Raw genomic sequence first — 22,809 nt, forward strand, 5'->3', positions numbered from 1 at the left:
CACTCATACCTGGGCTCTTATCTACTAGACCACACTGTTTCTATCTTTACAGCAGGCCGAGAGGATACAGCACGGGCTTGGAAGTCAGAAGGGCCTGGGTTCTAATCCTGACTCTGCCACCTGTCTGCTGGGTGTCTTTGGGGAGTCACTTCACTTCTGTGCCTCAGTTACCTCATCTGTAAAATGGGATTAATAGAGTGAGCCCCAAGTGGGACATGGACTGTTCGAACCTGATGAGCTTGAACCTTCCCCAGCGCTTAGTGTAGTGCCAGGCACACTTAACAAATACCATTATTAATACTACTACTAATAATAATACACCACTGCGCCCTCCACTAGGAGCGATTATGAGGAATCCAATATCCAATATCATTTTCGACATTTTATGGGTGGGTTCACAGACAGATGGGCCGAATTTGGGTGGTTTCCTTATGTCCAAATTGAATGTTCATTCATTCACTCAATCGTATTTATTGAGCGCCTAAGCACTGTACTAAGTGCTTGGAAAGTACAATTTGGCAACAAATAGAGACAATCCCTACCCAACAATGGGCTCACAGTCTGGAAGGGGCTCACAGTCTAGATTGTGTGTGAAGCAGTGTGGCCTAGTGGCTAGAGCATGGGCCTGGGATTCAGAAGGTCATGGGTTCTAATCCTGCCTCCAAAGCACTTAACAAATGCCGTTTTAAAAAAAAGTTGCCCTCCGAATCTCCAGTTTCAGTGAATTCAGTTTCTTACTCAGGTGCCCCGGAAGGAAAGCCCGAGAACCGACACATTATCGCTTTGTCAGAGGCGGGGACGAGCACCACAGACAATGAGATTCTTTCCTTCTATTGGCAACCCTTAAATGCCCTGGCAATTCAAACTTTTTCCTTCCTACACTGAAGAAAATGGTTTTGGTACTGACTCTCTTTATTCTCAGGAAGGGAAAGACAGAAAGGCAATCCTATTTCCTCATACAAATTATCATAAATATTGGAGATGCAGATTTTTCTTAGATCATTAGCATACCATGCTGCGACCACACCAGAGTGTACCATTAACAAAGCAGCCTTCATGTAATTAATGTAAATAATATGGAGCTGCAGCTTGAGGAGCCAGCCAGCCTTGGCAAAACGCATTTGTCATGACGCATCATCGAAGGAGCTCGGCCTCAATTCAAATTAAACTTCACGCGTTTGCCCCTTTATTTTTCCCTCTAAAGCTATAAATTTCTGGGAAACATTTACAGCCGTAAATTTCCTTGAAACACCTATATAGGAGGAGAAGGCAATCCAGAAAGCCGAAATTAAAATTTCATTATTTACTGTGCCACCACTGCTGCTGCCGCGGCTGCTGCGGAGTACAATTAGTATCTTCATAAAGCTGGAAATGCAGATCTTGGAACTGCAGCTGAAGAATTTTCCTCCACACTGGAACGTGTTTTCTGGCCTCCTCCTCCTCCTCCCTCTAACCCCTCTCCTCTTTCTCCTCCTCCTCCTCTTTTTCCTCCTCCTCTTTTTCCTCCTTCTCTTCCTCCTCCTCCTCCCCCTCCTCCTCTACTCCCTCCCCTTCCCTCCTTTTCCTCCTCGTCCTCATCCTCCTTTGCCACGGCCGCTGCTGCTGGCAGCAAATCTAAAGTATGGTGTTATGTCTGCCATTTGCTGCTCTTGCCCTCTGACTCCCAAACACAGAGGGGCATTGTAAATTTTTCATGAAGAGGTTTCAGTCTGTAAAGCAGCAAACAGGAATAATGTTTTAAATGCAATCATTGTCAAGCGTGAACAATGTAATTTATCAAGAGAGCAGTTTGTACTATATAATAAGTTTCATATATTAATACAATTTTTCATCTGATGTCAAGCTTCTGATTTATGAATAGCCCATGATCTAAGGTGATCATCGAATTATAATTCAAGTAATAAGAAGCCAGGAACAAGACACTGCAACTGCTACCCCACATTAGCTTACATGCCACCAAGCCAATTTACTAAACAACCGTGGGCTAAATGATACAGTTTTTCTAATTCAAAGAAGGCACTCGTTAATTAGATAAAGGCTAAGGCTCTCATTATTTTTAAATGATTTAAGAACGGGTAAAGATCTTACAGCTTATACTGCAGCTCTAATAGTTCTCTGCTTACTGCCTTGTAATAAGAGTATTAAAGACAGATGGTCCGTCCTGATTTAAACCAATTACAACATTTAATGTATACTGGTAGGAATGACTATTCATGGGCATATCAGATGTTAATATTCTGCATGTTACAGATAGTTAAAACCCCACTTATTAATATGATTTATGAGTAATTTCTTTGCCGGTGCTGATTTGGATAGGCAGTCTTATGTGTCCTGTAGGTCTGTACCCACACATGAATAGTTAGACCTGGACTCCATTTTAACAGTTGCCAGAACCTATTTCCCAGATCGCCTGTTGTGTTTATCACGGGGTAGTTATTCAGTCCTGCCAGTTTCTACTGGATCCTGGGAGAGGGCCGGTCTTGTGTCCAGGTCCGTAACTCCCAATGCAGTGGGGACATTGCAGCGAGTAACAATTCAGAGGAAGGTGAGTTGGGGGAAAGGTTTCAGAGAGAGGGGGAGTTAGCAGAACTTGTTTGTTAAGAACTGGGGATGGGGAGGAGGAAAGGGAAAGCTAGCGGTAGGGGCATCCTCAGGGCCCAAGTGCAAACAAAGGACCCTCCCCTCTCCCTCAGCGCGATGGCAGGATTGTTCAGTCCGAGCTGCCTGTGGGCATGAGAGTCTCGACGGTGATGCCTGGCTTGTTTCTGACGTGAGCTCTCCCACCACAGCAGGTAGGGCAGCCACGTGACCATGGGGTGATGGGAACCAGTCTAGGGGAGAGGGAAACCCCAGAGAGTCGTGACGCTGTTGAGTCGCCTCTGCTATCCTAGGGAGGTTGTGTTCTTCAAGTCTCAGTGCTTCTCTTGCATTGCTTGCATTTGTGAGTGTTCGATCCCTCCCACCACAGCTGTGCTGGATCAAGGCCCTGTTTGATTCCGACACTGCCGAGATTGGAATTCTCTGTCCCCTCCCACCCCTCCACCTCTCTCCCGGATCCCAGTTCCTCAGTCCCGGCCTCACGGAGGGCTCCCAGCAATGTGCCCCTGGCCTCAGTCAGTGCCCTAGACTTTCAGGGTGAAGGCTCTTCTGGATATGTGTCAAGCCTGCCCACAGAGCCGGGCTTGGAAGAATATAAGATCCCTCATCACTGTTGCCTTTCCTTCTGCCCTGGTTTTTTCGATCTCCATCCTCAGACCTGTGACTTTCCAGGAGGTCCATGTCTCTCCGGCCTCTTGACTGCTTTTTGTAGAATCTCATTTACAGGCCTACCTTTCCCCTCATTTCCGCAAACCTTAATTACTTATTTAACATTGTAACTTAATCGTTTCATTTTGCAATACTTTGGGACATGCGTGTGCTATTGAAGATGCTAAAGACAATCAAGGTGTGTTGTTGAAATGGATTCTGGACAGGAAAAGATCTTAACTCCAGCAGGGTTTAACATCCTGGCTCCCTCCTGTCCTCTGCCACCCACCTCCTTTGCCCCTTTTATTTCTCCCTCTCTCCCTTCCTCCCTTACTCCTTCCTCCCCACCTCCCTCCTTCTTTCATTCCTTTCCTCTCTCTCTCTCTCCCTCCCTTCCTGTGTCCCTTGTTTTTTGTTTTCATTTCCATAGCTGAGCCCAACAAGATGGGTTATTAATGGACTTGGAGCAGAGCAAGTTATTTGTTATAGGAACTTTTTGACCTATTTAATAAGTACTCAAAGAAGTGTGGTACGGTTTTTATTGTAGTCTGCAGTGTACCGTTATGAAGTGTGGTACGTAATAAAATAAAAGCAATAATGTGGATATTTCAAAGGGATCCATCAGAGCCAACCTGAAGCAACATATTTCATCTGGTTTGTCTGGGTGTGAAGGTTTGAAAGTTATAGCTGAAATAACTAGGAACAATATTGTGGTTATGACTTCTGACCGTTTGCCTTGGGAAGCAAAAGACTGATTCTGTTCTCTCCTGTCTCGGGGCCCAGACATTTCTAAAATTGGCCCTTTCCATGGACTCACCGATCTCTTCTCTGTCCCCTGTCAGCACCCCAAAAATTCCAGCAGATAAAGGGGCCTGAATACATTTTCCCTTTGGTACTAAGGAAGTTTTTGTTCTTAAATTGATCTGGTTCCATTGTTAGAAGCTAACTCAGCATAGTATTTAAGGGATTGTATAGGTGTACAACAAGAAGTGTCTTGCCTGTGGGACTCAGCAACGACTCTTCTCCATGGGTTCAGGCCTTGCCCAACTCCATTAGAATTCAGTGTCCCCTGCTGGACCCCATGACTCGAGAGTAGTGGGCCCAGAGTGGTGGTGAGGAGGAGGAGGATGGGGGGACCAGCCAGACAATCAAAGGGTAGAAAGGGGTCTGGGAGAATCAGTGGGGCTGGGGAGATTTTGTCTGGAGAAGAGAAGTCTGAGGGCCCTTCAGTGACAGCTTTAATAATTGGAGGGCAGTTCCAGGGAGGGTGGGGATGGCCGATCCCCAGGGGAAAGAGATTCCGAGACCGAGGTTAGTGTTTTTGGATGTGAATCACAGGAGTGAGAATCCTTCGCCTCGAGGTGGAGGAGTGGGGGGAACAATGCTCCTAATGACAGCGTGGGTCAGGAGCACTTAACTAAGCCCTTCTTCTCCCACTCCCTTCTGCGTCGCCCTTGTATTTGCACCCTTTATTCACCCCTCCTTCAACCCCACAGCCCTTACATACATATCCATAATTCATTTATATTAATGTCTGTCTCCCCCTCTAGACTGTAAGCTCCATGTGGGCAGGGAATGTGTCTACCACCTCTGTTGTACTCTCCCAAGTGCTTAGTACAGCGCTCTGCACACAGCACTCCTGAAAGTAAAAGCTCTTACTCCTCCTCCAGACCGTAAACTGACCGTAGCTTTTGGTGAATTTCCCAAGCAGTCCGATGATTTACAGAATCAGTCCATAGCATCATCGAACACCTACTGTCAAGCACTAAGTGCTTGGTAGACTGCAATAGAAATGGGTATACACGATTCCTGCTCTCCCAGAGTTTACAGTCTAGCAAGAAAGAAACTAAGTAATCAACGAATGTGACCTTGCACTGTTTTTACTAGGCTTCAGGTAGCTGCTGAGTGAGAAAAAGCTCTCCTATTTGTGAGTTGGCTGTGCCGCTGCAAACTAGCATTCTGAGGCACTTCTGTGTGTGTGTTTCTAAACAAATAGCCAATGTACCTTGTTGTTGGGTCCAGGGAATTAGCCACATATTGTGATTTGTCATTTGTCGTTTCTTTTCTCATGGACAGTTGTTTTTACAGAAAACTGTGTGTGTGCGCGCGCGTGTGCGTGTGTGTGTGTGTGTGTGTGTGTGTGTGTGCATATGTGGGGTGGGGCTGGGGATAGGAACGGGACTGATTGGCCCTCCAGGAAGTGCCTTGATGTTAATCATCCCGGTGTGCAAGACAGAAAAGCTGATAGTTAGGAATTGCTCTTTAAACTAAGACAGACTGTCAGTCTCTAGGAATGGTGGGGAACAGCCTATTTATGTAATCAGATACTGACGCTGGGAAGAAGCTGTCAGGCACATTCTTGTTGTGTAAGCAGCAGGCAAACTGTGCTTTATCTGACAGACAGTGTGTAAATCTGTCCATGCAAAAATCCAAATGTTTAGTTTGCTTCTAGTCACTGTAATAATCTGCTTATTTTCTTGTGCTGGAGCGATGACATCACTTAGCAGAATGCTCCACAGACAGGGGAGCTAGATAAGGCTATGTTCCTGTCAGTCATTTACACCGTGATTGGCAAGGAGATAAATAGGAATTTACTGGAGGTTTGCTTCCAGCTAAAAGAGCAGCAGCACCTTCTGAACCGAGAATAAGTTTATTTAGCTTGGTTATCTTAGATCTTGGGCCAGGGTAGGAAGCTCTCTGTGAAATGGCAACTTCAATACCAGTAACAAGTGAATCGCCAGGGCAGAGGGGAGAATCCCATGGTTGACTAAGCCTGAGTTTTTCCTTTGACCATTGTAGACTCAGCACACATTTCCAACTTTGGAGGGTGGATTCATGTGAATGATAACAATTGCGGTATTTGTTTAGCACTTTTCTATGTGCCAGGCACTGCACTAAGCACTGGGGTGGATTCAAGGTAATCAGGTTGGACACAGTCCCTGGCCCACATGGAGCCCACAGTCTTAATTCCCATTTTACAGAGGAGGGAACTGAGGCACAGAGAAGTGAAGTGACTTGCCCAAGGTCACCCAGCAGACAAGTGGCAGAGCCAGGATTAGAACCTAGGTCCTTCTGACTCCTGGACCCATGCTGTATCCACTGGGCCACGCTGCTTCTCATGAAACAGTTACTTAGCTATTTCTAAAGCAATATCTGGGCTCTGCTGCCCAGAGCAATTTTCTAAAACATCACTCTGGCCCGCCTCCCCACTCCTCATAAACCTCCAGTAGTTGTCCAACCACTTCCACATCAAGCAGAAATTCCTGACCACTGGCTTCAAAGCACTCAGTCAATTCACTCCCAACTGCTCATCCTCTCTCTTCTCCTACTACATCTAAGCGCACATTCCTTGTGCCTCTAACTGTGTGCCATTCTCATCTCTTCCCCGAATGACCTCTTGTTCCCACCCTCACAGTGCCTGAAAGTCCCTCCCGCTTCACAAATAACAGACCCCATCTACTTTCCCCATCTTAAAGGCATTTCTGAAATCTCTTCCAGGATGCTTTCCCCTATTGATTTCTCATCTCCCCACCTTATAGCACCCAGTTTCTAAACAACTACCACAAAAGAAGCAGCGTGGCTCAGTGGAAAGAGCACGGGCTTTGGAGTCAGAGGTCATGGGTTCAAATCCCCGCTCCGCCACTTGTCAGCTGTGTGACTTTGGGCAAGTCACTTAACTTCTCTGGGCCTCAGTGACCTCATCTGTAAAATGGGGATGAAGACTGTGAGCCCCCCATGGGACAACCTGATCACCTTGTAACTTCCACAGCGTTTAAAACAGTGCTTTATACATAGTAAGTGCTTAATAAATGCTATTAAAAAAATAGCTGCTCTGTTTCCCTTTAAACAATAAATACAATTGAATGAATCCAAGTAGGACATGTTCCTCTGAAGATCAGAGTATTTAGACTGATCATGATTTTGGAAGGTAATAATAATAATGATGATGGTATTTGTTAAGTGCTTACCAAGTGCTGGGGTAGATACAAGCAAATCGAGTAGTTCACAGTCATTGTACCGTGTGGGGCTCACAGTCTCAATCCCCATTTTACAGATGAGGTAACTGAGGCACAGAGAAGTGAAGGGACTTGCCCAAGGTCACACAGCAAACAAGTGGCGGAGCTGGGATTAGAACCCATGACCTTCTGACTCCCAAGGCCCTGCTCTATCCACTACACCATGCTGCTTCTGGTTGTAGAGTGGAGAGATTTTCCATTTTGCCTTCAATTTCCATTTCTACCAACTATGTTCACATTAGCCATTTTTTCCCAGAAGGGATGCCTTAGAACCCTCAACCTGGAATTCCACCACAGTCTGTTCCGTCGTAATGGTCAACTGACTGTCTTTGCTGACATCCTCAGACTGCCAGACTCGTAAGAAATTTGGATTTGGGGCTTTCTTGAAACTATTTTATTTGTGCTTCATTTTGTGATTTCTTAACCTCAGCGATCCAACAGCCCCAAGGGAGAGAGAGCCCCACCACCGGGGCCCCAGGGAGGAGTCACCTTGTTCAGATCATTTCAACGTAGCTTCTTCGGGGATTCCTCTCAAGCAGCAGTTCTTCAGGGAAAATCCCCCAGACGCCCCCGGGAACTTTTCTGAAAGGCTGCAGGAAATCATCGATCTGGCCAGAAGGGCACCATGGGGAAATCAGAAACAAACTCCAAATTGGTCAAACCAGGCAGTTTCGGAGCACGCACCTCCCAGCCCGAGATGATAGAGAGCCTCCGGCCCCTCCTGGCCCACACCCAGGAGAAGGGGAGCCGTGGGGATGCGACAGGAGGTGGCGGTCCAACTCCACCCCTCCTCTAGCCGGTCCCAACACTGCTGGGGATGGGCAGGTTGTTCCTGGGCAGCTGCTCCTCTCTTTCCCTCCTACTACTTTTTCACTACTTTTTCTCCTTTTGTTCCTTAAAGTGACCTTTGTTTTCCTTTATCCTTCACATCTTCCTTCCTCTCTCGCTGACCTTCTCCTTCTTTCTTTTCTCTTTTCCTGCATTGTTTCTATTCCTGCTCTCATTTTTACCCCTCTGGTAGTGCCAGGGCCCTACCCACACTGAGAGGCTCATGGGAGACAGGAGGGAGGGGCATGACCTAGTGTCAAGAGTTTGGGCTTGGGAGACAGAGGACTTGGATTCTAATCTTGACTCTGCCTCTTGTCTGCTCTGTGACCTTGGGCAAGTCACTTAACTTCTTTGTGCCTCAGTTACCTCACCTGTAAAATGGGGATTAAGACGGTGAGCCCCATGTGGGACGGGGACTGTGTCCAACCTGATTAGCTGGTATCTACCTCAGTGCTTAGAACAGTGCTTAGCACATAGAGCTTAACAAATACCATAATTATTGTTATTATTATCGTTATTTTTTGTCTTTCTACTTCTCCTGCACTTGGCATAGCCTGAATGATAAGGGTGTGCGGCGTTTGTGTGCATTTCTATGTCTCCATCCTGCCTGACTGCATCATCTTCTGTTACGACGTCATTGTGCATTGTCTGCGTCTGCCAAGTTCACCTCCCTGTCCGCCTCTGTTATTATTAACTCCGCAGCCTCTCCGCTCCTGCCCAGCCACCACATCTGCTGGCCTGGACTTCTCATCCCTTGTTTCCAAACCCCAGCACTCTCCTTGATCCAACCACGAAGATGTCCCTGGTGAACCCCGCCTGCCTGGCTTCGCCTGTAAGACTAACCCTCATCCAGGTGGGTGGGGCAAGTGCACCACACTAAATCACCGGAAAAAAAAACCCTCAAAAATGAAAACTAGTCTATATCAAGACCCAACAATATCCAAATTCAAAATTCATTCATCGACAAAATCAATCCCCGAGCAAATGCACCAGTGCTCAGCTGTGGTTGAGATTAGAGAAAGGACAAGAGCTCAGGTGAGGATTAAGGTGGGGCTGAGGGGCAGGTAAGGGTTGGAGCTGGGCCTGGGCTGTAGTGCTGAGGCTCAGATTAGTCAACGTGATGAGAATTCAGTTTTTGGAAAGGGTTAGGCCAGCATCTGGGCTGTCCACAGTTTAATAATCCAATCAGTCATTGGCATTAACAAAGATCGGATGTGCCGATGTGTGAATCATTAAGTAAAGGATCGTCAGTCAGTCATTTGTTCTAGTAGCTTCCATAAATCACGTTGACACATTCCTCAGATTGTGCCGTTATGTATGTTGTATATCTTCATATGCTTCATTTAAGTGTGTGTTGTCACATGTACCTGTGTATCTTTGGGGACTGAGAAACCATGTTATTGGGATTATGCAAAGTCAATTTAAAGCAGAGTTTATATTTGTGATTATCATGGAAAAATCTCTAGGGGTGCCGCTTTGGGAGTATCCTTGTTGTGCTTATTAATTATTTTCATGGCATTTTATTTGTAGAGGATTCCTTAGAATCAATTTTATTGGCTATTTTATTATAGTGTTATATCATGTGTGGTCATTTCATTGCGCTATTACAGCCATGTCACCTCCAAACAATCTGCGATGCAGCCGTTATTAGTGAAAGTTCTCTAAGGTTTAGTTGAGAAGATACGAGTTGGAGCACGTGACATATGCCGGCGACATTTCTCTGGCCTACCCAGGAATGCTGATCTGCCCACCCGTCAGTCGATCGATCGATCAATTGCTTTTATCGAGTGTCAGCTTCACGCAGAGCAATGGACGGGGTGCCTGGGAGACTACCATAGAGTTGATAGATGTAATCCTTGCAAGGAGCTTTCAATGTAGTGGGGGAGACAGACATAGAGTAAATTACAGATAGGAGGAAGCAGGAAAAGAAGAGAATATTATGTGAGTTAGTGCTGAGGTAATAGGACATGTAATGTAGATATAGAAGTTCTAGGAGAAGTCATGAGTTCATGGCAAGGGAGTTCTGGAGAAGCAGTAATCAGGAAGAGTCTATAACAGTAATAGTGGAATTTGTTAAGCACTTATTATGTGTCAAGCACTGTTCTCTAAGCACTGGACTAGGTACAAGATAATCAGGTCAGATATAGTCTGAGCAGCGAGAAGCAATGTGGCTCAGTTGAAAGAGCACGGGCTTTGGAGTCTGAGGTCATGGGTTCAAATCCCAGCTCCACCAGTTGTCAGCTGTGTGACTTTGGGCAAGTCACTTAACTTCTCTATGCCTCAGTTCCCTCATCTGTAAAATGGGGATTAAGACTTTGAGCCCCCCGTGGGACAACCTGATCACCTTGTAACCTCCCCATTGCTTAGAACAGTGCTTTGCACATAGTAAGCACTTAATAAATGCTATCATTATTATTATTATTATTATAGTCCCTGTCCTACATGGGGCTCACAATCTAAGTAGCAAGGAGAACTCCTACTGAGAGCTCACCTCCTCCAGGAGGCCTTCCCAGATTGAGCCCCCTCCTTCCCCTCCCCGTCCCCCCCCCCGCCCTACCTCCTTCCCCTCTCCACAGCACCTGTATATATGTTTGTACAGATTTATTACTCTATTTTACTTGTACATATTTACTATTCTATTTATTTTACTTTGTTAATATGTTTTGTTTTGTTGTCTGTCTCCCCCTTCTAGACTGTGAGCCCGTTTTTTGGGTAGGGACCGTCTGTATATGTTGCCAACTTGTACTTCCCAAGGTCTTAGTACAGTGCTCTGCACACAGTAAGCGCTCAGTAAATACGATTGAATGAATGAATGCTGTGGACCAGCTGAGTTGGTGAGCCCTGGGTCTGCCAGGGTGCCGTGCTAAGTGGTGTGAGGTGATATGGATGGGGGTTAGGGGGGCTGCGTGTGGCACGCTCTCCCAGCAGAGCCGCAGTCTGCAGCTTTATGTCCAGCTACTCTCCTAGTCTGCTGTCTATGCACCAACTCTGACCCCGCTGCCTTACGCAGCAGATGAAATATTTGGGGCAATTTCTCCCTTTTAATATGCAAAGACTGGGGCATGGAGAGAGGAGCTGAAGCCGAGAAGAAGCTGTGCTGACTTCTACTAGTACATTAATGAGGGCAAGTTTGGGTTTTGCACATATGGGTTTGTACATATTTATTACTCTATTTATTATACTTGTATGTATCTATTCTATTTATTTTATTTTGTTAGTATGTTTGGTTTTGTTCTCTGTCTCCCCCTTTTAGACTGTGAGCCCACTATTGGGTAGGGACTGTCTCTATATGTTGCCAACTTGTACTTCCCAAGCACTTAGTACAGTGCTCTGCACACAGTAAGCGCTCAATAAATACGATTGATTGATTGATTGATTGATTTTGCAGCGTATGTTTGTGTGTAGTTGCTCCAAAGATAGCATTTTGAGATTTCTCCAGCCACTTGGTTGAATCCCCCAGAAAAGAGCCCTGCCAACCCTCGAAGGAACATGGTGTTTCCATCATCTCACCTGCCATAAAAACAGATGTTTCTCCGGAAGAAGTTTTTATAGGAATTTTCAAGGCCGATTTCAGCGGTAAATATGAACTGAAAACATTGTTCCTTTTCCTTGGTAATGCTCCCTGAGTGGGCAGCTCCATTAGACCCCAGCTCTATTTCAGATATATGACCAGCAGAGCTCTCCAACCTGCAGGGCTAGACACACCTCTGCCACTGACTTTTTACAGGCCATACCAGCCTCCAGTCCAATATGGTTTGATGGACCAATGACCATGATGTCGATGAATTGAAAAGCAGTGAGCTTGACTCTCCCTCTCTCCCCCTTGTCAGATGGCGGGGCGGCAGGGGTGAGCAGGCAAACGTTTAGGCATATCCCAGACGACCACATCCTCCCCATCTAGACTGTCTCCCCCTCTAGATGGCTCATTGTGGACAGGGACTGAGTCTGTTTATTGTTTATTATACTCTCCCAAGCGCTTAGTACAGTGCTGTGCACACAGTAAGCACTCAGTAAATACAATTGACTGACTGACTGACTGACTGTCCCTTATATGCACATGCCTTGCTAGAGCCAGACAGCTCAACCAAAGTCGAAGAACCAATTGATCAATAGGATTTATTGAGTGCTCACTCTATGCAGCATAGTGTGCTCTCAGTGCACGGAGTACTGCTGAACTCTGAGGTCCATGTCCAGTGGGGGTCCAGTGGGCATCCAGTGGGTGTCCAGTTGTCATCCACTGAGCTTCCAGAGATTGTTCGGGAGGGGCCAGTGTGGCGGGTGTCTAGAATTGATTCAGAGTGGGAGCCCCAAAGGGCGGATCACTGGAGGACAGTCTGACCCACAGGCCCCTTCTGGACATGTTTTGTCCTAGGCAAGCGTGGAACACGAGTGGAAAATGAAGTAGGAAACTTAATTGGTGTAAAGGAGTTTGAATCATCAGTATTAGATACAGATGTTTGGTGTTTTTCCATAATATATATTTGGACTAGTAAAAATTCATAGAGCGGTGTTAATGAAACATACTTTCACGTGCATTAAATAATAGTGCGATGTGACACGATTTTAAGTGATTGTATATTATAAAACCCTCTGGTAGGATTAACATCTCAAAATTGACACCATAGTAAAACACCATACGAGATTATAAATTAGGAGCTTCCCACCGAAGGACCTTCTAAGTGCGTTTCTGTTCCGGGGGTTCTGACCACCCCCATTTCACCCTCTGACCAGTTCCCTCTGGGACCGAGTGCCAAGCCACTCGATCACAAGTTTGTTTTGGAAGAATAGCCAACCCACACCAATCAGGCAGTGACACTTAGTCACAAATTCATTCGTTCTCCCAAGGGAGGCTTCGCCCACGACCTGGGTTGGTCGGTTCCCATGATCTCGTGGGGACCTGCCAACAGCGCACCTCCCCTTCTCATGGTTCGTCTCCTCGGAAGGCATTTCTGTCAGACTCTTCTCCCCTCCCTTGAAATTCTGTCCGGGCCTCTTTACCCCACTGGCCATTCTCTAAGCTTCGACTGTCCCGGGGCACCCCTCAGGTACAGCACTGGGGACAGAGGGACTCACGTCCCCAGTGAAAGATCTTGGGGACCGAGGCAGCCACAAACACAGAGAGCTGTGTTGTTAATAAAGGAGACAGTCGGTGGTGGGCTTTCTCAGCAGACACAGGGCCCTGGTCGAGCAGGGAAGTTGCTTGAAAATTGGATCTGCTTTGTCTGGGCCCGTGTTGAAGTTTGGTGTCTGGTCTGGGGCACTGCTTACTCGGCTTTCCTCGTTTCTCTAGTCACTCTGTCAGTACCATTTATCGTGCAGACTCACCTTGCTCCTGTCTTTGGTTGGTGCTCAGGAAATACCAGAACAAGCATTTTCCAAAATGCAAGAAAGCAGACCTATTGGCTCATGGGAACTTCCTTCAAACAGCTCTGCTTGGGCAGCTTTGGGATCGCCGGACCCCACGCCTGGCTCAGCTAGTCCCACGCCTGGACCCACACCTGACTTTGCCGGACCCCATCGTGGCTCTGCTGGATCCTATAGCCCTGCTGGAAGCCTCATCAGCTGCCAGCTAGTGAATTGACTGGCAGGATTCTTTTTGCTATTCTATGTTCCTCAGCTCCAAGTAGAGCACTGTGCATGAACTAGCTGACCAGTATAGTGTTGTGCACTTATTAGGCCTCTACTACTCTGCTCTGCACACAATAGGCTCCAGTCAAAGTTCTACACATACTACGTGACCACTACAGTGATCGACCGAGAACCAGCATCCAATACAGCACTCTGAAACCAGTTCAGCTCTCCGGTGCTTGGGTCAGTGGTCTATCCATAGGGGTTCAAGAAATGCCATTGGTGATAGTGAGAATGACAAAAATTAGCATTAACGTTATTGAGGATACTATGTAGCTAGTGGAGTTTTTAGTGCAATATTAAAGCAAACACATTTTTTTTTTCAGAATTTTAGCAGGTGGGAGATGCATGGCATTCTGATTTGGGCCCACATTAAGTTCATTTGCATTTTCAAAAGTTTCCACTGTTTTAAACCTCAAAACTCAGAATCCAAACACATGGTCAGATGAGTTGTGTCCTTGGAGATGTGAGCCTTGATTGAGCGGAATTGATAGAGGAATCTGGGCCAGCACTAGCAAAGGTGTGGGGAAACGTGTGTCCGCTTAGAAACTCTCCTGTCATTCCTCCCCTCCAGTGGCTTTCCTGTTCTCTCGGATGGTTTCATTCCTGAAATGTCAGCAGACAGTTTTCCCGTAGAGTATTGACAAGAAAAGCTACCTGCGTCATTTGGACAGGAATGTGGGAAAACAATGTGAACTACAGCCAGCCCCGAGTCCCCGGGTTCCTGTTGAGGCATCCATCGGATCATAGAGCTTCCCTCACGAGTTAATCCCCTGCCAAAAGAACGTGTGTTCACAAAACCAAATCCATACGTATTTACCCACCAGCTGATAATGGCACCTGATTGGTGAGCCATTGAACTACTTCAGGCCAGTTATTGACATTTACAAGAATTATTTTGCTGCCCTTCTGTTAGAGACTTTTTTCTATTATTTTAAAAGTGATTTCCGCTTATTCACGATAAAGCTTCCACAGTGACAAACCAGTTATTGAGTTTGCATTTGTCCATTGACGCTGCAGACTTTAGAAGTTCAGGAGAGATTATGGAAACCCCCTATACCTCTTCCATCTCTTTCATTATCTCTTTTATTTCATTATCTGGTACAGGGCTTTCCCCTGTTAAGGGCAGAATTTCAGGAAGAAAATGGGGAATGCAAATTTGTTAGAACAATAGACCCAGCACATTACCATCAGTGGATCAGATCCATAGCTCTTTGGGCTCAGGACTCCATCTCTGAAAGGGAGACTAGGATGTTTTGAAGACCTGTGAGCTGGTTGCCCTTCCTGACACCCGTCTTCACAGTTAGAGATAGTCCATCCAAAACCCCTGGCTCTCAACTTTCTGATTCCAGACTGGGCCAGTACAGACCATAATAATAATTATTATGGTATTTGTTAAGTGCTTACTGTATGCCAAGCACTGTTCTAAGTCCTGGGGTAGATACAAGGTAATCAGGTTGTCCCATGTGGGGCTCACAGTCTTAATTGCCATTTTACAGATGAGATAACTGAGACACAGAGAAGTTAAGTGGCTTGCCTAAGGTCACACACAGCGACTAGTGGCGGAGCCAGGGTTAGAACTCACGTCCTCTGATTCCCAAACCCATGCTCTTTCCATGTATCACCTCCGACTCTCCCCTCTCCATTCCTGTTTCTCCCTCCAGTGACCCAGCATGAATCATCCTATAAGAGACCATAGGTGAGGATAAGAATGGGAGCACAGTGGGCAGTGTAAAACCTGCTCAGTAAAGGCCATCTTCGACCTCCTGGTGTCCTTTATAGTGGAGGACGGGAGTGACCCGGCAGGTCCGAGGAAGTGCTGGACCCCGGGTTGGCCCGGAATGCACTGCTCCATCGTCTCTGGAGTACCTTCCACCCGAGGTGACCCGAGCTTGTCCTTTGTCCTTGTTGACTGAACCATGACCCTCCGGCACCCACCGGCCTCCCTCCTTCCCAGGGAGCTTGGGCTTGGGCACTGTAGGGCTGGGCAGTGGCCACTGTGGGGGATAGGGTTGAAGCCAGCATCCCCACCCCCGGTCCACCAACCCAGACCATCAATGTGTGACCGGCGGCCTCCCGCGAAGCAGCCGTAGAACGAAAATCCACCGGACCCTGGCCGCAGGAGTTGGATTGGGGCCCGGTGGTGCCCTTAATTCTGCATCGCCTGGCTGTTACCCCTGCAAGGCAGCATCTCAGCCTTAGTTTAACATTTTTATTGTGTATGAATAATAGGACCCATATTGAGGTTCAGAAGGTGGAATACTGTGAAATGTACGTCATGATAGATTTAAAAATGGGGGATTTATTTTGTCATTCATAAAGTTGTAATGCAGTCTGGAAAAACTATTTGTTAAAGATAGCATCTACTTAACCTGCTTATTTATTTCTTGTAGTAGAAGGTTAGCTCCACAATAAATACATGAGGAAATAAGTAGATAGGGGAATTTATCTTAGAAATAAGATCCCTGTCATGCTTTTGAAATGTGAAATGCATGAAGGCCCGTCAAAGAGATATACGGACGTGATATTTTCTTTCGGTGCGTAGGGAAGTATTTAGCCGTATTTGTCACTGGCTCAGGCCACTGCGCCCGGAGCCGGGGTGCAGTCGTTTGCATGCTTCTTTTCCTTTCTGTGAGTTTTTATCTGCCCGAAATGGAGAAGCTTGTTGAAAAAAAATGAAGAGTGGGCAGTGGCTTCTTTGGCAGGCCTGGAGGGGGTCTTCCTTAACCCCCGCAACCCCAGGGCTTTTAGGAACTGGGAGCCTCGGGAAAGTCCCTTGTTTGGAAACTGAAATCTGTTGTCTTCTCATTTAGTGGGCTTAGCGTCCCCACTCCCGGAGCGGGTCGACTGAATTAGCGCTGTGCTGGGCCAGGAATCTTGAAAAATCACTGCCAGGCCAAAATTTGGTGTCTTCGGCCACCACGTCCCCAGCCTCTGCGTTTGCGGGGTTCAGGGCAAATGGCTTCTTTTCTGAAAAGTCTTGGTGAGAAGGGAATCGTCTCCCAACTTGTCACCAATTTTATTCAATTACCCAAGCCAATGAGAAACACCGGCTTTGAAAATGAATCATTTCTCCCAATGTGAAAATGGAAAGGTTTGAAACAGAAACCCCGTAAGTCAGTTCAACATTTAAATGCCACAGTGGTGGAATTGTGCTGTTTTTTTTTTGTTGTTGTTGTTGTTTCATGCTCCAGGGTCCTCTCAATCACGTAAAAAATGGATACTCTAATTTACGTCTTGGGAGATTTGTATTTATTTTCATGTTGACTGGTTTCTTTAGCAAACATTTTATTCTACAAATCGCAGAGTTCTTACATACAGGTGGAGAATTACAAATCCGTCTTGTTTATGGTGATGATTTGATCTGTAAATATCGCACTATTTAAAGTATGTAATGGATTAAAGGTAGCGTTATAGAATGCTAGTAAAGGCAGTACAATAAATTTACCTTTTTCATTTTATGTAGTGTTAATGTTTAGATTTACGTTCCTTCTGTTGTTAGTAAGATGCAGCCACTCTTATGTGGCCAAAGCTCCGAGATGGAATTTTATGATCTGGAGACTGATCTGGCATTGTAAAGTGATTTCTTGTTAAAAAGCATCCCGATATTTTTAGCTCAGCAAAATGAATTGCCTTTCCTCCTCTTTCCTGTTTTCTCCATCTAAGGGAACCACTTACGTTTCGGGCCGAAGCACTGGAGAAAACGTCTTCAGAAACACTTACGGAATTTTTGTTGCCCCTTTTAGGGCTGCATTTTTGCTTCTGCACAGTTTTGGTTTATTGCGGGTCGGTGTTATTAGAAGTAGTAACTCAGCCCTGCACGGCAGCCTGCACCGCCATGGCCCCTACCGCCGCAGCCTCCGCCGCCGTGGCCGCCGCCGCCATCGCCACAGCAGGGCAGAGGGCCTGGGATTGTCTGAGTAGTTTAGTATGGATAGCTTTTCATTTAGCCTCTGCTCTGACAGCCCTGCCCTGGATAAGTGGTGTAGGCCTGTACAGGTGAAATCTATTCTCACATTTGCCTCAGGGGTGACTGGGCTGTAACAGAATTTTTCAAACCCGCTGGGCCCAACCGCAAAGCAGAGAATAAATGGCTCCAGTGCCAGGCCTGGACAGAAAAATCAATGGTGGTTATACAGACATGACAGACCAGGCTGCTGTGAGCTCACGCTCCACAAGAGCCCATGCGTTCCCAGCCCCCCGGTCACCTCTGGCCGCCGCTCTGGGGTGGCCGGGCCGGGGGGTCGGAGCGGGGGATCGGGTCCGGGGGGAGCGGGGGCCAAGTGTGAACCATTTCTGATTCCCCTCGCTTCCCTCCTCCTCCTCCCCCTCCTCCCCTACCCAGGAAATTCACCTGCCTCCTGTGTGACCGCAGCTTCACCGAGAAATGGGCCCTCAACAATCACACCAAGCTCCACACGGGAGAGAAGCCCTTTAAGTGCACCTGGCCAACCTGTCACTATTCTTTCTTGACCGCCTCGGCTATGAAGGACCACTACCGGACTCACACAGGTCGGGACCGGACGGGGGCTCGAGGGGACCGGGGTAATTGGGCTGAGGCAATTGGCTCGAAGCCAATCGGTGCGGCAAGTCGACGAGGGGTCACGCTCACACTGCTGCCCTTGGCGGGGTCGTGGGGTCATTCTGCGGTGGCCGGCGTCTCGGGGCAGGCGGGGCACCGGTTGGCAGGGCAGTCATAATGTTAAACTTCCTGTGACAGAATCGTGCGCACCAGTAACACAGGACCATCAGAGAAAGTGATGGTCTTAAGGAGTTTATGGTCAGGTAGCCCTTCCAGATCCATTTAGACAAATAGTACCCAAAGCCAAACATTCTGTAGAGTTTGGGTGAAAACTGCATTTCCAAATGATCCAAATCCCAATCAATCCTCCTGTTTGTCACCACAAGCAAAGTAAACCTCCAAAGACCACTGGAGGCCTCCGGCTTCTGGCCAGTGGTACCATTTTAGACTGTGAGCCCACTGTTGGGTAGGGACTGTCTCTATATGTTGCCAACTTGTACTTCCCAAGCGCTTAGTACAGTGCTCTGCGCACAGTAAGCACTCAATAAATACGATTGATGATGATGATGATGACCATTTTACGTGGACTCTGGACATCATCCTGAGTCCTAGTTCTGACCGCGAGGAGCAAGAGTGAGCATTCCTGACCTTGTCTTCCCTGTGACCCTGACCCCAAATTTCTCTACGGGGGTTTTCATTGGAGAGCCTGGCAGGCAAGGCTCCCTGCGGCACTAAGCAATGGCCGATTTCTCAACCCATAAAGTGGGAGGCCCCAGCGGGCCATTAGAGACGCACAGTCTTCTCATCCTAGTATTCGTGTCCATTTCTTTTTCATTGAGAGAAAAGAGAAATTTTAATAGCCTTTTCCATTGTTTTCTCCGAGTTAAAATTCCCACAAAACCCTGAATTATTGTTTGAAATTACGGGTTGAAAGTTCCTGCGAAGCCGTTTGCGGGAAGCCCAGTCTCCTTAGCCCCTCTGACAAGGGTGTTGACGATTTAAGGTCTCCAGCCCTGCCCTGAGAGATCACTTATATCGAACAGCAGATGAAAAGCCAGTGCAGATGTAATTTATCGTCGGCGTTTCCTTCTAAAGAATAATTGTGGAGACTTGGCTAGATCAATAATATGGATTTTTGTTGTTAGGTCTTGTAGTCTGCACCATAATGAGAGATAGGGGACAGTGGCTGTTTTCTAATAGAAAATAAAGGGTTGGTTTCCGTGTCTTTCTACATTTGAATGCAAAATGGCACACTTGAAACTAATTCAAGTTGTTAAGAAGAGAACCATTTTCCATTACACCCCAGCTAGAATCGGGACATGGTGAGTCAGAGCAAACTCTTGTCCACTAATGAAATATGACCCCGGGCTTTTCCGAAGAGTTTAAAGGTTACAAATTCTGGAAACAAAATAGTTAAACTTTTCTAGGGAAATAGTATCCCCTTTGCACCACACAATACCCACCGCCCCCCAACCCCAAAACAGAAAATGAAACTTCCACTGAAGATGATGAAACATCCAATGGTAGATCTGGACATGAAATACATATCATGGAGACTCACGGCACCCGTGGAATCTTAGATGTCAAACACCAAGGTCACTAATATAACTAGGCTGAACTCCACCAGAAAGTGAGGAATTGCATTTCAGGGCAAATGGATGAAAGGGGAGGGAGGAAGACCCGGGAATATTTCTGCTTGCAACCTTTAAACTTCTCGTGCCATTTCACCTCAGAGATGCAGGTCACCATTCTGAGTTGAAACAGAGGAAAAAGAGAAGGGAATTGGATTCACCAACTCACCCTATGCCCACACCTTCCAGAACCTCCTTCCAGAACCATAGCTGCCGGGCACCAGTGTTCTGGCTGAGCAAATTTTAAATCTGGTCACCGCATGTGTGCACAAACACACACACACACACACACCCAGCAGACATACACCCACACCATCCAGGTGCACATCCGAGTTTATCGTTATTTCAGTGAGGTGAAAAAGATTTACACTTCAAATAGATAAAGTAATTGTATGAACTTTAAATCGACCCTCGTTATTGTTATCTTGGTTATTTTTAAAGAGCACCCAGCTCTCACCCATCTGATGCATGGGGCTCGGGGATACCTGGGTGAGGGTGAAAATGAGCTTTGCCAACCCTCCCTTTTCCATCACGTGAAATATAGATTTGCCAGAGGAAGAGTGACTGTTTTTAATAACCACAGGTTGCTCCCTGGTGGTGGGTTTTCTTTCCTCTGTTTGAAGAAAGCAATTTTGTTTCTTAACTGTGAAGGGCCACTCACCGCCTGCCTCCCACTGACCCGGGCCCTCAGCAGGCCCCCTACCCCCCTCCACCGCCACGCCTCTGCCCTGGTGGGCCCGGGCTCGTGCCACACGCTGCAATTAGCAAAGGGGTAAAGGGAGCAGCAGATGATTCACGTTGCTCTTGGCCAAGTATTTCATATAATTTCCCGCATCTTTCCGAGGCTGGCATTATTATTCCTGAGCGCCTCCTTTGCGAGTCTTGTGGGAGAAACTGCCGTGTGCCTGCCAGTACTTACTGCCTAAATATACCCCAGCCCAGAGAGATGTATTGCACTTATAATCTGGGGGCCAAAGTGCGAGCTGGAATAAAAATACGAAAAAAATGAGCATCCGCCCACCTTTAAACTGCTTCTCTGCCAGTTCGGCCACCACTTGTTGCAGCGGAGTGAGCACCAGTGGAGAAAGGAGGGAGGTCCCCAATGAAGGAGGAATGTGGCCAATGTCTGCCATACCCATTCCTGCAGTGCTCCCCAGGGCCACTGCCTTTCTGTCGGGGAAGTTTGAGAAACGCCAACCGCCCTGAAGGGCTACCCGCAGCAAGTAATGTGGTTTTTATTGTGCCTGCTCTCTTTAGTATGCAAGAAAAGCATTTGCTCTGAGTTATTAAGTAGAAAGGTCCTCGAGAGGACCTCCGTCAAGTCAGTTAGAAGGCTCTCGTTGTCCCGAGGAGTCAGGGAAGCGGTTGGGCTTAATTTCGGCAGGATCGCAGATCCTGGGCGTGAAGCTCTCCGAGCCATCTTTCCTCGGCCCTGGAAGGCCAGATGTATGGGAATTGTAAAAAATCGGGATATGCATAAAAACTGTTCAAGTGCATAAAGCAGCCCCATCTGGAAGACATCTAACAGAAATGAAGTTGTACAAAACCATTCCATTGATAATAAAGCTAATTTTTATGGGCCTGACAAGTGTGTAATTATGTTCAGTGGTGCTTTTCAGATTTTATCACAGTCAATAAACCGCAGTGGTAATTTCATTCCCATTTGACATATTTACATGGAAACATTTGATTGGAGGAATTAGTAACCCTGAAAGCCTTGATAGATATGTTTTAATGATCTGTGACCCCCGCAGTCCCCTCATCTGTTTATTGTTGCAACAGGCGAGAAGTCCTTCCTGTGTGACCTCTGTGGCTTTGCGGGCGGGACACGCCACGCGCTCACCAAGCACCGGCGGCAGCACACAGGTCAGTGACAACCCTTCTTCCTCCTCCTCCTCCTCCCCTCTTCTTCCTCCTCCTCCTCGGCTTTAGCCGCCCTTGGGACCTCTCCCTGCTGCAGCCATGGCAGCAGCATCTCAGCGACTCTCCCACCCAGAGGGCAAGACAGGTGGAGTCAGATATTCTGACCTGGACGGGTCCCGGGTTCCACGTCGGCTCCACCGTTTTCACCGGGGCTCAGCCCAGAGGGCGGGGTCTGGAGACGGTGCTTTGTGAAGAAGGCACAGGGGCAAGGGAGTGGCCCTATCCCCTGCAAGAGGAGAATACTGATGCCAAGCCTTTGGGATCGGGCATCAGGATTGGGCCCTGGCGTTGGTATCGGACCCCAGGATTGAATATTGGGGTTTCGGGATTGGGCCCTGGGATTGGGCTCTAGGATCGGGGGTCCCTGGACAGTCTCAAACAGGATCTGGATGTGCCTCTCCCAGGCCCGGCTCCATGAGGCCCAGAAAAGTGAAGTGACCTGCCCAAGGTCACACAGCAGACAGTCCCAGGCTCTATCCACTAGGCCACATTGCTTCTCTGACAGTGCTGCTTCTATCTTCCCTGCCATTCCCTCTGACAGAGCCCACTCTGGAATCTGGCTCTTGTGCTGGAGGCGCTCGGACAGCAGCCTGAGCCATCTCCTCACCGATCCTGCACAAAGGCCTCATCTAGCAGGCACAGCTTCTAATTTGATGTCAGAACCAGTCTCCGTATTGCTATTCACTTTCTACTCTTAAAGGACAGTGTCTCCTAGGCAGGTATCTGTCTTTTGGGCATTTATCTGCCTCTGTGGCACAAACAATCAGGGACACGTGTTTTAACATAGAAATCAGCTCTTCTTTCTTGCGCTCCCAAGGAAACCACCCAATGCCCCTTCTTCTGGGGGCCTGATATTTTTGTCCGGCACGCGATGTTTTTCCAAGACTCCTCCCCCACCCATTGAATCTGTATTTCTCTGGTGTCTCATGGGGTGCCACGGTTTACCCTGCCCCTGGAGTGCCCCAGCAAATTAGAATCAGGCTGGAAAGGGGGAGCTATCAGAAACACTCTAAAT

At 47.3% G+C, this 22,809-nt stretch overlaps 1 protein-coding gene across 1 annotated transcript in view; it reads left to right on the plus strand.

Annotated features, from left to right (window-relative positions):
• The window catches only part of ZNF407 (zinc finger protein 407), a 258,339-nt gene that overhangs the window by 144,843 nt on the left and 90,687 nt on the right, over positions 1–22,809 (plus strand). The window contains exons 4-5 of the mRNA XM_038771411.1: positions 18,064–18,230; positions 21,654–21,737. Coding sequence (XP_038627339.1) covers positions 18,064–18,230; positions 21,654–21,737 — 251 coding nt within the window. The remainder of the gene's footprint in view (positions 1–18,063; positions 18,231–21,653; positions 21,738–22,809) is intronic.

This window comes from Tachyglossus aculeatus, chromosome X2 (assembly GCF_015852505.1).
Source record: "Tachyglossus aculeatus isolate mTacAcu1 chromosome X2, mTacAcu1.pri, whole genome shotgun sequence".
NCBI lineage: Eukaryota > Metazoa > Chordata > Mammalia > Monotremata > Tachyglossidae > Tachyglossus > Tachyglossus aculeatus.